We start from the raw sequence: 15,022 nt of genomic DNA, 5'->3' as shown, positions 1-15,022 counted from the left end.
GATAAAGTGTTCTATAAACTGTTTCTCCAAAAGGTATGCTTCACCAAACTATGTACTTAAGCTACGAAATTTCAGAAGGCAGGGACGCTGCCCTTTATACCTCCAAATTCCCAGCCCAGGTCCCAGTGTTAAAGCTTAAGCGAAAGTTTTTAAAAAGTAGGTTTGTAAAGATTTCTTGGAAGAAGATGCATAGATAGGAAGGATGGGCAGGATGTGGAAAAAGAGAAGCTGGGGGGAAGACACTTCAGTTCAAGAGCACAGTGTGAACAAAGACCCAGAGGTGGAAAAGCACATTCAAGGACACAGCAAGTGACCTGATGTAACCAGAGCGCTGAATTCATATCAGAGCAAGGCAGTGGGGAGAAGAATGAAGGGAAGCTGGAGAGGGTGGCAGGGGCATGATCACGTGAGGCCTTGCATGCCAAGTTAAGGACTTTGGACCTCATCCTAAGAGCTCTAGGAGCCAAGGGAGAGAATGGTTGAACAGTGTTTCCCAAAGATCATTTCAGGCGTCAGCATGGAGCACAAGGCTGGAGATGGGGCTCTAGTGAAGAGTCTAGTACAACTGTCTCTGCAAGGGAGGAAGTGTGGCCCAGGGCAGCAGAGTTGGAGAGAACAGTGTCCTGCTTGTTGAGGATAGAGGTATATGTGTGTATGATTCTAAACGTGCCTGTGAATGTGTGCATCCTTCCACAGAGGGTCAGCCTAATCAGAAATCCCAACCCTACTCAGTTTCACAACCCACCAAACCCAAAAGCCTGGGGGAGGTCAAGGATACCAAAGAAAGAGGCTGAGATGCATTTAGCCAATGCCTATATTTCTTCCTCTTCAACATCATCCGGTCAGATTCAACCCTCTTCTGCTGGCTTTCGGGGTCTTTTAATCTGGCTTATCTCAAGTAGAAGATTTGCTTTACACCCTTCTTTGTCTCTTGCATGCTCTGTGTCAAAATCCTTGTGTGGGTTGCTGATTTCAAAACCCCACAAGGCCATATGACCCAGCAATCCCACTACTGGGCATATATCCAGAGAACACCATCATTCAAAAAGACACATGCACTCCAGTGTTCATTGCAGCACTATTTACAATAGCCAGGACATGGAAGCAACCCAAATGTCCATCAACAGATGAATGGGTAAAGAAGATGTGGTACATATATACAATGGAATATTACTCAGCTGTAAAATGGGATGAAACTGGGACATTTGTAGAGACATGGATGGACCTAGAGACTGTCATACAGAGTGAAGTGAGTCAGAAAGAGAAAAACAAATATCATATATTAACACATATATGCAGAATATAGAAAAATGGTACAAATCAACCGGTTTGCAAGGCAGAAATAGAGACACAGATGTAGAGAACAAATATATGGACACCAAGTTGGGACAGCAGGGAGGGTTGGGGGGGAATGAATTGGGAGATTGGGATACCAAATTGTACACTCTAAATATATGCAGTTGATTGTATGTTAACTGTATCTCAATAAAAGTTCTTTTAAAAAAAAATACCCATAAGGGGCTTCCTAGGTGGCGCAGCGGTTAAGAATCCGTCTGCCAATGCAGGAGACATGGGTTTGATCCCTGCTCCAGGAAGATCCCACATGCCAAGAAGCAACTAAGCCCGTGCACCACAACTACTGAGAATGCGCTTTGGAGCCCGTGAGCCACAATTATTGAGCCCATGTGCCACAACTACGAAAGCCCATGCGCCTGGAGCCCGTGCTCCACAACAAGAGAAGCCATGGCAATGAGGAGCCCGTGCACCACAACAAAGAGTAGCCCCCACTCACCGCAACTAGAGGAAGCCCGTGTGCAGCAATGAAGACCCAACACAGCCAATTAATTAATTAATTAATTAAAAACCCACAAGGCCAGGCTGAGAGTGGAGCCTGGATTTGCCAGGAAACCTCACCCTAGGATTAGCTCGCATCTGGAACAGCTACTCCTCCCTGGCCAGGCCCACACGGGCCTGCTGGTCATCCCCATGCTCATGAACTAGGCTGACACCCAAGGGCTTAGGCCCAGGCCAGCTTGGGACTTTAGCGAAGCCACTGGAGAGGGAAATGGTGCATTAATATCACTCCTTCTTGATGACTCAACCTCAGCTCCTGATAACCAATGCTTCCTTCTCTCAAGGGCTACCCATTAAAGTATGCGGTGTATACCACTGACCTCAGAATCAGCCAGGACTTTGCAGCTATTGTACAGCATAGGCTCTGAAGCCAGGACAGCTGGACTTAAATCCCGGCTCTGCCACTTACTAGCTGTGTGATCCTGGGCAAGTTTTTAAACCTTCGTGCCTCCATTTCTTCAACTGCAAAATGGGGCAAAATTACAGTAGTATCTACTCCATAGGGTTATTGTGAGGATTCAATAAAGCCACAGATGTAATATACCTAGGACCAGAACTGGCAGACAATAGTCACTGAAGTTTAGCACCTGTTACTACCTGCTGTGGTTCATGAAAGCTGCTGCTTCTCCTTTTGGTAAAATAGGGACCGCTCCACCCTACCTCCAATCTCCCAATGCTTCTCCAGCTGAACATCACCTCCCATCACCCCCCAGAGACTACAGATGCCTCTTGAAGTTTCTCTGAGGTACGCTGTCATCTCCTCAGCGCAAAGCAGTTCAACAGTGATTCTCCAAGAGTGGGCTTCAAACCAGCAACTTAGCATCCACCCAAGAACTTGTTAGAAATGCAAATTCTCAGCCCCATCCCAGATCTTCTGAATAAAAAACTCTGGGGGTAGGGCCCAGCAAACTGTGTTTTACCATGTCCTCCAGGTGATTCTGACATACAGGAACATTTGAGAACCACCGCAGCAGAGAGTAGCATAGTGGTGTATTTAGGTAGATCTGGCCCAGTGCAACTGCGCCCTCCTCCAGGAGGTTGTTCCTGATTCACCCAGAAGCCCCTTTCATTGACCCTCCAACTTCCTCCCTGGGTTGCAGTCATTTGTGCTCAGAGTGCCTCCCGGATTGCAGGTTCCCTGAGAGCAAGGTTGAGTCTCACCCATCTCCGTGCCTGCACGGGCCTTTGCTTACAAAGATAAGCTAAGTCAAGCATAAGCTAAGTCAAGCACACTGCATTTCCAGCTTCCTCTGACTGAGGCTACTTTTACTGGGCCTCTGCTCTCTGGGACCCTTGCTCACATTGCTGTTTTCCTCTGGGTGTGTTTTCATCTCCATGCTGGGATATCTGTCTGTCATTCCCAGGGTCCTCCAGTTTCACTGGTTTCTCGGGGCATTTTACTCTTTCCTCCCACATTATGTTTGTTCAAAGCCCTTTGAACAGGTTGCCCCATCTCCAGGCAAATCTGTCCTCCCAATTCTTGTTTTTAATCACAACTCTTCTATTGATAACATTTGTCAAGTACTAGACGCTAGGCCCTGTGCTGGACACGTCGTTCATTCTTTTAGTCCTTACAACAACCCTAGGAAGGAGATGTTTTACTTATTTCCCCCTGGATGGAGCATAGGGAAACTGAGGCCTGAACACAATAACAATCACATGTCATCTGTGTAACCCTGTGGGCTTCCAAACAAGGCTGCATTTGAAGAAAGGATTTCACTGCTAAGGAAAGCTGGGAAAACTACTGCGGAAAAATAATTGTCTTTTTAAAAAATATAATTAACATATAACATTATATCCATTGCAGATGTATAACATGATGATTCAATATACATATATATATATATATCAATCATGAAATGGTCACAATAGGTCTAGTTAACATCCATCACCATACATGGTAATTGTCTTTTAATGTGTCTGTTTCTTCCTCTAGAATGCAGGCTCCCAGAGAGTAAGGACTGCACCCCCGGATCAGCACGGGGCTAGGAGGGTCTCTGGAAATGTGGGCCAGAGGGAGGGATGGATGACAAAGCATGCACAAGGAGCTCTCAGTGTGAGGGAAGATTTACTCCCTGCCCGCTTCCTGCAGAAGGAAGGTCCTGGGAGTGTTGAGTAAGAAACTTACAGACAGAATGATGCAAGGGGCACTTTCTGTACATATTGCAACATACTAAAATGGGGCAGGGGCTGTTCTGAAAGCTGGTTCCCAAGGGTCTCAGGCCTAGTTATCTACAGTTGGCCAGGCCTGTCCCATAAGACAGGGCCAAAGGCCACTATTGAACCCCCACCCCCAGGCCTAGCATTAGAGCTGGAGGTCAATGCTCCCAGGTTCTGGTCTGAAACCTAAAGCTATCTTCGATTATCTCTTTGTGCTTTGGTCCTACCTCCATGCCACCAAGTCCTAGAGATTTTAAGGCCTCAGCATCTCTCCACCCTTCTTCTCTTCTTACATTTCATCCACCTCTACCTTAGTTCAGCCTACATCCTCATCATCTCTCCCTTCCTTCCTCCCTCTCTCCTTCCCTTCCTCCTTCCTCTTTTCTTCCTTCCAACATTAGCCAAGTCCCTCCTGTGGGCCAGGCCCAGTGTTGGGCACTGGGACACAGAGAGCACGCTGATTCCACCTTTGCCTTCAGGTAGCTTCTTCTGGGCAGGACAGGTGTATAGACACTGAGTTATAGATGCTGTGAAAGAAGGAAGCTAGGGGTCTGGGACTTCCTAGGTGGTACAGTGGTTAAGAATCCATCTGACAGAGCAGGGGACATGGGTTTGATCCCTGCTCCAGGAAGATCCCACATGCCGTGGAGCAACTAAGCCCGTGTGCCACAACTATTTAGCCTGCTCTAGAGCCTGTGTGCTGCAACTACTGAAGCCCACATGCCTAGAGCCCGTGCTCCACCACTGCACTGAGAAGCCCGCGCACGCACCGCAACAGAGAGTAGCTTCCGCTCACTGCAACTAGAGAGAGCCCGAGTGCAGCAACGAAGACCCAACACAGCCAATAAATTAATTAATTAATTAATTTAAAAAAAAAGAAGCTAGGGGTCTCATGGGGACACAGAGATGGAGAGGGTTCTCTTAGGGCCATTACCCTCCAGACCCACTCTCCACCTTTCTCTACCCTAAACTCTGCACGGATTCTCTGTATAGACCGCATAACTGGGCTCCTTTGCCCTCTGGCCATTGGGAAATTCTGGCAGAAGAAGGGAGGGACAGAGAGTGACCTTCCTAGGTCACTGTGGGTTGTCTGTGCCAGAGTTTCCATCAGGCAGCCCTCTCCACACACTTCCCATTCCACCTGGCCTCCTCCCTTTGCTCTTCAGGCCACATGCCCCCACAATGTCACTGGCCTTGGGGTGCCGCACCATCCCTTGAATTTTTCCCTGTACCCTGCCTACATCTTTGCAAACAGTCCTTGTATTAAAATTTCCTCAAATTACCCAATTACAGATATGCTGTTTCCTGTGGGGACCTGACTAATGCAGGGCAGAGGCAGTCAGGGAGGGTGCCATGGAGGTGACACCGAAGGTGTTCTTACCTGGACAGTGATCCTTCTAAAGCCCAAACTGACCTATGTCATCCCTGCTAAAACCCTGTATGGCTTCCCCTTTCTCTGAGGATAAAGTGCAGCCTGGCACCCGAGACTGTACACCACCTGGCCCCCAGCGCCAAGCAGCATGTGGTGAAATCACTCAGACGGGGGACAGTAGGGGTTTAGAAGGGGAGGGAAAGTCCCAGGAGGGAAGGAGTTCCAGGCCCCAAAGTAACCCTGCCTGGCAAATTCCTGGTTGGGGAAGGAGGAGGTGGGTGACATGTGGCATAGTTCACACAGCCATGCCAGGCCCTCCTCCCCTTGCCATCACCTCTGTCCTCCAACGCTACAAGTGAGCCCAGCACTGGGAATGAGTCTGACCCAGACGAGTCCTCGCCTTGGGCGATGAGAACTGGTTCAAATCCCAGCCCCAGCACTGTCATCTGGCAAGCTCTTTGAGTCTCTGAGCTTTCCCACCTGCAAAATGGGAACAACCTCACAGGGCTATGAGAGAAGCTTAAAGGAGGGAAAGGATGGGAATTTCCTTTGGTTAAGCAGTTCCAGTGTTAGGGGTGGCCCCTCCCTACCCCCACCAACCCCCCATCCCACCCCAGCCTTGTGAAGCAGAGAACACATGGGCTTGTGGCTCAGGAAGACTTAGGTGTGAATCCCAGCTTTGCTACTTACTCACTGTCTCGTCCTGAGACAAGTCCCTTGACCTCCCCGCACCTCATCTGCAAAGCAGGGTGATAATCACTCCTGGCAGGGTGGCTACATGGACTGGGTGAGCTCACATAGGCCAGGTCCTTGTAATCCCACCTGGCACAGGAAAGAACAGTCCCAGGACACAGAAAACCACCAAGAAACATCCTCTCTGGGCTACTCTAATGCTGGGTCTGGTTTTCCATCCAAGCCCAAGTGGATCAGGCAGCTTACGCAGGAGCCATGGGCTTGGCAGCTGGCAGCCAATGGGAGGGAGCTGTCACTCTGTGAGGTGACCCAGAAGGAAGCAAGTGCCCCTCTCAGCCCTCGCACTTGCCTCAGCATCCTTTGGTGAATGTTCCCATGTGTGTGAGGGGCCCAAAATGGGACCAGGTTTTATTGCCCATCCCAAGCCCCCACACCACCAGCCACCCACCCACCTGATCTTTCTAACCCTCCCATATAATCAAGGTGCCCTGCTCATATCCCTCCTTTGGTCCGGTCCCACAGGATGAAGCCCAGGTGGAATTACAAGGACCCTCAGATCTGGTCCAGTCAACTTCTCCAGCCTCATCTCCTCCTCCTCCCCTGCCTGCATCCCTCTTCCCGCGTCCTCCCTCCAGCCGTATCAGGGTGCTCATGGTTCCTACCTCCAGGCCTCTGCCCAGGCTGTAGCCTCTGCCTGAAGCCCTTCTCCTTCCCCTCTGCCAGGCAGAATCATACTCCTCAGCTCAGGTCCAGCAGCAAATGTTGTCATCTCTCAACCTTCTCAATTACCATTCCCTTCTTGGTGCTCCCCCACAGCACTTTGTCCATGACTCTGTTGTACTCATTCACTGGTCAGTCCACTGTTAACTGAGCCACAAATCTGAGCCAGGCCTGCACTGGGGCACAGAGTGATAAAGTTCCTGATGATCCTGAGAAGGCTCCTGGCCCAAGGGAGTGGTAGAACACTGCAGACAGTGACAGCACAGAGGAAAGACTAAACTCAGCACAGCCTCCCATATTTCACTGCATCACAGCCTGGCTGTCTTGCTGCAATCATTGGCTTTGAGACACCATCTCCGGGTTGGGGCTCCTTGAAGGCAAGGACTATGTCTGATTACCTTCTCTGTCCCAGTGAGAGCCGGGCCCAGGAAGATGCACGGGAAAAATGTGCTGAAGTAGATGAACCTGGGGTCTGAATGTTTCAAAGGTGCCTTGGTCTTGATCCAAAGTCTTGCCATTTCAGTAGCTTACCAGAGCACAGTGGTGACACCCTTTTACATGCTGTGACTTGATCCTCAAATACTCAAGTGCAGTTAGTGAGATAAAAACTGTCACTTCCATCTCATGATGCAGAAAGTAAAACCTGGGCTTGGAAGGTGACTTGCCTAAGGACATGCTGCACGTTAGTGGGACAGGAAAGGCCAGAGTGCAGGCTTCCTGCCTCCCAGCCCAAGCTCTGCCCCTACATCATACTATGAGAAGAGTAGGTAGTCCATGTGTTCTAGCCTCAGGCCCATCCACAGGAGACTCTTCTGGAGCAGACAAAAGCCACACAAACTGACATGGGGTCCTTCCAGGCCAGTAGGAGTCCTGCCTCCAAGGGGACCCAAAACACCTCTGGGGAGAGGATTGAAGAATTCACAGCACCTTCAGCATCTACCTTGCTGTACTGTTCTTTCCCCAGAAATACATCACACCTGTTCCAACCTCCCAGCCTTTGTACACACCAGACCCCTTTGTCCCCCACAATCCTGGAAGCCTCTAGCTTTCCCTCAGTTTCCTAAAAGGCACCAAGCTCTTTTCAGCATCAGAGGCTCACCACATGCTGGTCTCTCTACCTGGAATGCTTTTCCTTCTACTCTGAGGCAACTTATGCCTTGGGGCTCCATGACTTTTTCTCAAGGTTTACTCCTATGGCCTTGAGTGGGTTAAACAAATGGCAGTGTTTCTAGGTCCCATCAGTGGCATTTGTCACATGCTGCCCTGGAACTGTGACTTCTGACAGGAAGAGATGGTAAAGACCTCAACAGCAGAGACTCCCTCTCCTCTTAGGCCATGACCCACACCCAGCTTGCTCAAGCTGTCCCCAAGGAATCCAGCTTTTCACTGACACCCTTATTGCCCCACACCTCCCCTTACCCTCCACGTCCAATAAGTCATTCCACCAATTCCAGTAGATCTCACCTCTTCCTGCACTTTTCTCCAGACCAGGCCTTCTTTCCATCCTTCCATCACCATTCAAGCTCAGGGATCATTCTCTCTCACCTGGGTCCCTCCCACAGCCTCCTCACTGCTCTCCTGGCTTCTAGCCTCTCCCCACACTATGGCAGGAGGATTCTTAAAAATTCATGTGGGACTTCCCTGGTGGTACGCAGTGGTTAAGAATCTGTCTGCCAGTGCAGGGGACATGGTTCAAACCTTGGTCCAGGGAGATCCCACATGCCATAAAGCAATTAAGCCCATGCACCACAACTACTGAGCTTGTGTGCCACAACTACTGAAGCCCGAGTGCCTAGAGCCCGTGCTCTGCAACAAGAGAAGCCCCCGCAATGAGAAGCCCGAGCACCACCACAAAGAGTAGCCCCCACTTGCCACAACTAGAGAAAGCCTGTGCACAGCAACAAAGACCCAGCACAGACAAAAATAAATAAATAAATAAATTTATTTATTTTAATATATATATTTGACCACTGTCATTTCCCTACTCAAAGCTATCCCCTGTCTCAAGAGCGACAGTCAAGAACCTTCCTAAGATCTAGCCCCAGCCTCATTTCCCACAGCTGCCTGGGCTCTAGCCACTCCAGATGTCCTAACCCTGCCCCAAACATACTGCCTTTTCTAAGACTTCATGCCTTACCCTCACACCTTCCATCTACAAAACTACTCATCAGAGGGAAATGAAAATAATTTTGGAACACTTCCTATGTGCCTGGCACTATACTAGGCTATTTTTTAACTTTACCTCATTTAGTTCTCAAAGCACCTCACAAAATAAGTGCTACTGTTCCCATTGTACAGATATGGAAACTGAGATTCAAGAAAGGGAGGGGCAAAACTGGACTCCAGGTCTATCTGATTCCAGCTCTGCTGTGCACTAACCTCTCTGGAAAGTGCACCCAGCCCCCAGCCCCAGCCCCCAGCCCAAGGAAAGACCTCTCTCCTCTAGGTCTACAGCCAGAAGTTTCTCTCTTGCCCTAGCATTGCTGCCAGCATCTGCGTGTGGCTGCCTCTCACCAACGTGAGCACCCCCAGGGCAGGGCCAGGACTGACCGGTTTGGGTCCCCAGCACTCAGCAGTGTATAGATGCTCTGTCAGATTTCCAGAGAAACAGATGGAAAGGTAGAGGCAGCTTGAGGGGTTTAGGAGCCCACCCCTACTTAACTAACCACCAATCAGAGGCGGAACCTCAGCATCTGTAGCCAAGGCGAGTCCCAGCCCAAAGGAAAACACAAACCTCCACTCGCCCCCGCTTGGCCTGCACGTGCCGGGGATCCTGGCCCAAGCGCCTGCTGCCGGGCTGCACCAACCGCCGCGGGGGAGCGGCGAGGGCCAGTGGGGAGGGAGCGGCAGGAATACCCAGGCAGCCCCTCGCAAGGAGGACTCCGCTCCGCGGGCCGCGCGCCGGGGCGGAGCAGGGGCCCCAGCCCAGCCCTCCCGCGCGCAGCGGAGCCCGGCGATCCCCCACCCCCACGGAGCTGGTGAGGCCGCTGTTGGAACGGCCGGCCCCGCCCATGCCGCGTCGGCCCCGCCCCCTTATGAGGTTACAAAGTGCCGCGCTCCGAGCCAAGGGCGCAGTGGCCGTGGCCGTGGCCGTGGCCAAGGCTCAACTTTCGGCCGCTGCTCGGACCCGTCGGGCCGCCGGCGCCCTGCTCCCCCGGCCGTAGCCGCCCCCGCGCTCCCGTGCTCGGCGCCAGGGCATGGGCCAGGGGCGCGGGGTCAGGCGGCTTCCCGCGGGGCCCCGACCTGCACCGGCTTCGCCATGAAGACCCTTATAGCCGCCTACTCCGGGGTCCTGCGAGGTGAGCGTCGGGCCCAGCTGCCTGGAGGGAGAGCTCTGACTGAGGAGCCATGCTGTCCGGTGAGGGCTGTCGGAGCTGGGCTAAGGGCCTGGGTCTGGGAGATGAGCTGTCACACCCCAGGGTCTGCAGGGCCTTGCGGCCCTCCTCCTGGGGCCATGCCGCTGCAAGAAGGTTTTCAGGAAAGGATGTGATGAAGGGCTCTAAGGCAGGTAGCAGTGTGTTGGTATAGTTGGGGCACGTTGCTGGAGGACAGGCCGCTATGCGGGCTGAGGTCCCAACCCCTTTCTTTTCTTTCAGGACGGCTTGCTGCCCTCTCCCCCACTGCCACGCCCATTCTTCCCCCCAGCTCATCTGGGTCTGAAATGAGGTTAGAATATGGTTACCTGCTCTGATCCAGGCAACCTAGCATGGTAGTCACGTGAGTGCAGTCTTCATTGTGGCATTCATCAATTTTGGGGACCTCTGTTACATCACTTCTCTTTCTCCAACCTGTGAGATGGGATGATACCTGAGAACTCCTCTCCAGCCCCCAGCATTGCTCCTGGCCCCTGGCAGTTCCTTCCTTCTCTCCTCACTTGGTGGATCAAGCTGTGAGGCACTGGATGGGGGCAGAGTGGTAAGGGTTTTGCAGTCCCCTGAAACAGCCATCAGACAGGGAACATGCCTGGCTGGGACAGGTGTACCCACACTGCCATCTGCCCCACACCCATCCTTAAACCGGGGCTTGAGAGCCCACTTAGCAGCACTGTGAGCCTGGACACTTAGAAGGTGGGACAGTTTGATCTCAACTCATTCAAAGAGTTGAGATCAAACTCCAGAGCTTTTCCCACTCAAGGAAGAGCATCCCTTCCATGTCCCCCACTTCTCACCTGTACTTGGAGAAACTGAAGTGGAAGGAGGCATGACCCATCCAAGGTTTCCTTAACAGGTGCCTTGGCCAGGGGATTAAATACAAATCCAGGAGACCCTGGGACATCCTCACAGCTGTCCTGGTCTGTGTGTCTGTCTTGCTTGAATCCTCCCTCCCCTCACCTAAGTCTTTATTCTGCTTGCTTAACCTCTCCTACTTAGGATTTTTCTTTAGTAACTAACAATAGCCTACTCCACCCACCTTCATTATAAAAATAAAACATGAATTAAAACATTGGAATTTTGAAAAATATAGAAAAACAGGAAGAAAATCAAAAATTGCTGGTTAATTGACTATCCAAAGATAGCTTCCTAGTAGCATTTTAGTATATTTCTTTATGATCTTATTTGTACACATTATTTAGATAAAGGTAATGGCATGATGTAGGTATGGTTCTGAATCCTGTTTTCACCCTCTTAGTGTTAAATCATGAGTATCTCCTTCTGTTACTCCAAATCATTTATAATGTTCTAGTGGCTGCTAGGTAACCACCCTGGAGCTGCATCACAGTCTACCCATGTCCTGGGCATTGGCATTGTTCCCTGTGTGACTATTGGTGTGATTATCTGCCCCGCTTGGTCTGGGTGCTCTCGTTGCCTTTGGAGAGGGACTGAGCCATCTTGGGGACAAGTAGCCTGAGGTGCCCTATGCACCCGGCCCGACAGCCTCTGACAACCCCTTCTCTCACTTAAAAGAGCTTGTCCATTCAATGTGCCATTTAATGCCCATAACAAGGGATGGAAGGGACCTACCTGTGTTCATGCTTTTAAAAATGCTTTTGTCTGCCGGGAATGGAATAGGGATGCTCTCTGTGGTGGTCTTTCCTGGAGATCCCCTGCCCTCACCTCTGCTGTCCACGGGGTGTGAGCTCTATCTGCCAGGAGCAGGCAACCCTGAGTTCCTTATTTTTGACCTAGAATTTGTTGTTCAGGAGGACTTCCAGTGGATGATTTTGAGCAAGTCACTTACTGTCCTATCAGGAGCATTTCTCCATGTTGTTATCAGGTCTTGAAAATATTAGGAAAAAAAGAAAACAACTGGCTGCAAACAGTTCCATCATGGGATGGAGCAAGGGCTGGTATGAAATGCAAACCAATCGCTTTAGCTGTCTGAACTCCACTTTGGTGAAAGACTGGGTGGGGAAGGGAGGTTGCTGAAGCAAATCTTGTGTTATCTCGCATCTCCATTAGACCTGCTTTCTACATCCTTGGTCTTTGAAGACACTCCCCCGTGGCCTGGTTTGCCTCTGCCGATCAGATTCCATTGTTGGGAGGTGGTGAACACCCTGTCAGTGGTGGTATTCAAGGAAAGACCATTGCTTCTGTGAAGGGAAGACCTGTGATGGGTGAGATTGAAATAGATATCTTGGTGTCTGGTTTCTTGGCCCAAAGAAAAGACCAGCTGTGGGTGCATGGGTAGGTGAGTGTGTGCTGGGGATGTGGGGGGAGACAGGAGTCTCTGTTGGTATTTTCTAATATCTGAAGGATTTACCTGTGCCAGGGGTGGAGAATGCAGAGTTAGTCATATCTGCATCCCTGCCTTTGCCCCTGGATGTGGGGCTCTTCCGGTCAGAGCCCTCTGATGCCTACCTGTGTCCCTAGGGTTCACCACAGGACCCAGCATGAAAGGTGGCAGCCCCAGTAAAATTCTGAGCTGATTTGCTCTGTGTGGCTCTGAAAAACAAGGCCAGGAATAGGGGTGGCATCGTGGGGGGCAGGTTTGATGTAATGGAGGAGTCCTTTCTGACAGCTGTTGCGGGCAGCAACCGGTTTGGTGTGGGTGGGGATGGAGCTACCCATCACTGGGAGTGTGCAAGCAGGAGCTTGGTAGGAGTGAAACTAAGAGGCTGGATTGTTGGAGGCTAACTCTGGAACTAAGGATTGGCAGTCACCTAACCCAGTCCTAAATCATAGGATGAGAGCATTGGTCTCATATTCCCCTCTCTTCCAATTCTTTATAGCTTTCTCCCTCCCCTACACCGCTTCCCCAAATGCACAAATGCCACTTTGTGGCTATCTGTGCTACCGAGGGCTCTTCTGGGCTGGGAAAGGAGGGCCAAGAGTAATATTTTATTAGCAGGCTAGGTGACTCAGTGGCCCATATGGAAATCCTGCCCCACCCCCATCCTCCCATCCCTGAATTCAGCCGCAAGTCCTTGAGTCATAAAATCACAGCCCTCTGGGAGTGCTGGATCTGGCGCTGCCCTCGTGTTACAGATGGGACACTGAGGGGCCCAGAGAGAAGGGACTGGACCTGGGTTATCAAAGCCAGGGTTAGAATCCAGATCCATCTCCCAGTCACTGGCCACCTTAAACCAAGAGAGAAGTGTGGTGAAGCTGTGAAGAGCTGAGTGCAGGGCTCTGGCCACGGTAGGTGCTCATTTCTTGAAAGAGTGAAGGTTGCTCCCAGACCATGATGGGGGTGGCAGATCACCCCTTCCCAACCTTTTTCAGGAAACTCCTTCGGCTTGCCTTGGTGGGTAAAATGCACCACGAGCCCCAGAGCTATGAGGCCAGGGGAACAGCCAGTTGCCCCTCATCATACTCCAAACCTTCCAAACTCCTCCTTGTGGCTGTGGAGCCCCTGAGAGCAATCCTCACCGCCTCACCATCTCCTCTCCTACCATGTCCTGCTCCAGAACTGCCAGGGGACTTCCTGTTCCCCCAGCATTCCCACTAGTTCAGTCCTACCTCAGGGCCTTTGCATGTGCTGCCCTCTGCCCAGGTCACTGCATGGCTGGCTTCCAAGCACTCAGTCTCCTCTCAGAGACCTTTTCTGACCACACCATCTGGAGTGCTGTCCCATCTTGTTTTATTTTTTATAGCCCTTCTCATTACCTAAATTCTCCTGTGTACTTATCTGTTTAGGTGATGTCTCTCCCAGAGGAATGTCAGCCCCTTGGAAACAGGGACACACTGTCTGTCTTTCTCAGTGTTTGTTGCAGCGTTTAACACGGTGCCTGGCGTGTAGTAGGTGCTCAGTAAATATTTGTTGAATGAATGACTCATTAATGGGACCTCAGCTCTCCTGAGCGCTGCTCCTTCCTCTTGGCAGGAAGCCCTGCTCTTGGCTTCAGTGTGATTCCACAGTCCTTCCTCAGGCCTCCTCTGTGCCCAGCTGTGCTGTGGGTGCAGCTGTTCCCTGCTCTGGAGACACCGCAGTCTCTTGAGCAGCTGGCTCCAGGGCTGAGTGCTGGGGCTGGGCGGTGCTCACCACAGTGCCCCTCATTGCTTCCAGGGCTTAGAAGCCCCGGAGAGCCGAGATTTCAGCCCTGGCTTCCCTTGAGGGAAGGGACATGGCTGGGTGGCTCACTTCTCCTGTGGGGATCTCACTCCCCCTAAATGGAAAATAGGATCAGAAAATCTCAGACTCTCAAGGATGTGAGGGTTTAGGTTAACATGAATGGAAGGAGCTTCCTAAACTAACTTGTGACTCACCTCTTCGTCCTCGTCATTCGTTTTGTGCGACACGTGCCACAGTCTCCAGCGCTATGGAGAGTGGCAGACTCAGCTCGGGGGCATCCAGGAAGGCGTCTCACCGTGGGGACTCGGGTGTGGGCCCTTTAGTTATTGATGGAGCACCTCCGTGTGTCAGACTCTGTGCTGCACGTGGGTCAATCCCTGGGCCCTGACTTTGAGGAAGTGAGACGGGGGGGATGACAGTGCACAGGGACCCACGCAGTCACGGGGAAGGAAGCACGGGGAACTGTGGAGGCCCGGAGGTGAGGGTTGGGCAGCTAAATCACCCTGGGGTCAGGGAAGGCTGCCTGGAAGAGGTGACAGTCAATCCGGGTATTGAAAGATGAACAGGTGTTATCAAGACAGGCAAGAACCTTCAGGTACGGGGACCAGCGTAAATGGAGGCATGAGATGTGGGTGCGAGGGAAATTTGACTGCAGGGCCACTGGGCTGCCAACCTGAGCTGAGGTCCTGGTGTGCTGAGAGACAAGGGAGACAGCAGATGCGGCACCCAGGCCTGCGGTGGCTTGCTTATGCTCCCTGCAGGGGTTGGGGG

The 15,022-nt window shown here is 51.5% G+C and overlaps 1 protein-coding gene across 5 annotated transcripts in view; it reads left to right on the top strand.

Moving 5' to 3' along the window:
* The first annotated feature begins 9,857 nt into the window (after positions 1 to 9,857).
* Positions 9,858 to 15,022, top strand: part of DGAT2 (diacylglycerol O-acyltransferase 2) — a 32,068-nt gene continuing 26,903 nt past the window's right edge. Inside the window, exon 1 of one of the 5 annotated variants that reach the window (XM_057750061.1) lies at positions 9,858 to 10,098. In XM_057750061.1, coding sequence (XP_057606044.1) covers positions 10,059 to 10,098 — 40 coding nt within the window. In that variant the 5' untranslated portion in view covers positions 9,858 to 10,058. Of the gene's footprint in view, positions 10,158 to 12,208; positions 12,428 to 15,022 lie in introns of those variants that run through there. The other 4 variants (XM_057750063.1, XM_057750064.1, XM_057750066.1 and 1 more) reach the window with 4 other exon arrangements.

The sequence above is a fragment of the Hippopotamus amphibius genome, chromosome 9 (genome assembly GCF_030028045.1).
Source record: "Hippopotamus amphibius kiboko isolate mHipAmp2 chromosome 9, mHipAmp2.hap2, whole genome shotgun sequence".
NCBI classification, from domain to species: domain Eukaryota; kingdom Metazoa; phylum Chordata; class Mammalia; order Artiodactyla; family Hippopotamidae; genus Hippopotamus; species Hippopotamus amphibius.
Note: the sequence above shows the minus strand (reverse complement) of the source record. Positions and strands in the feature narration are given on the sequence as shown.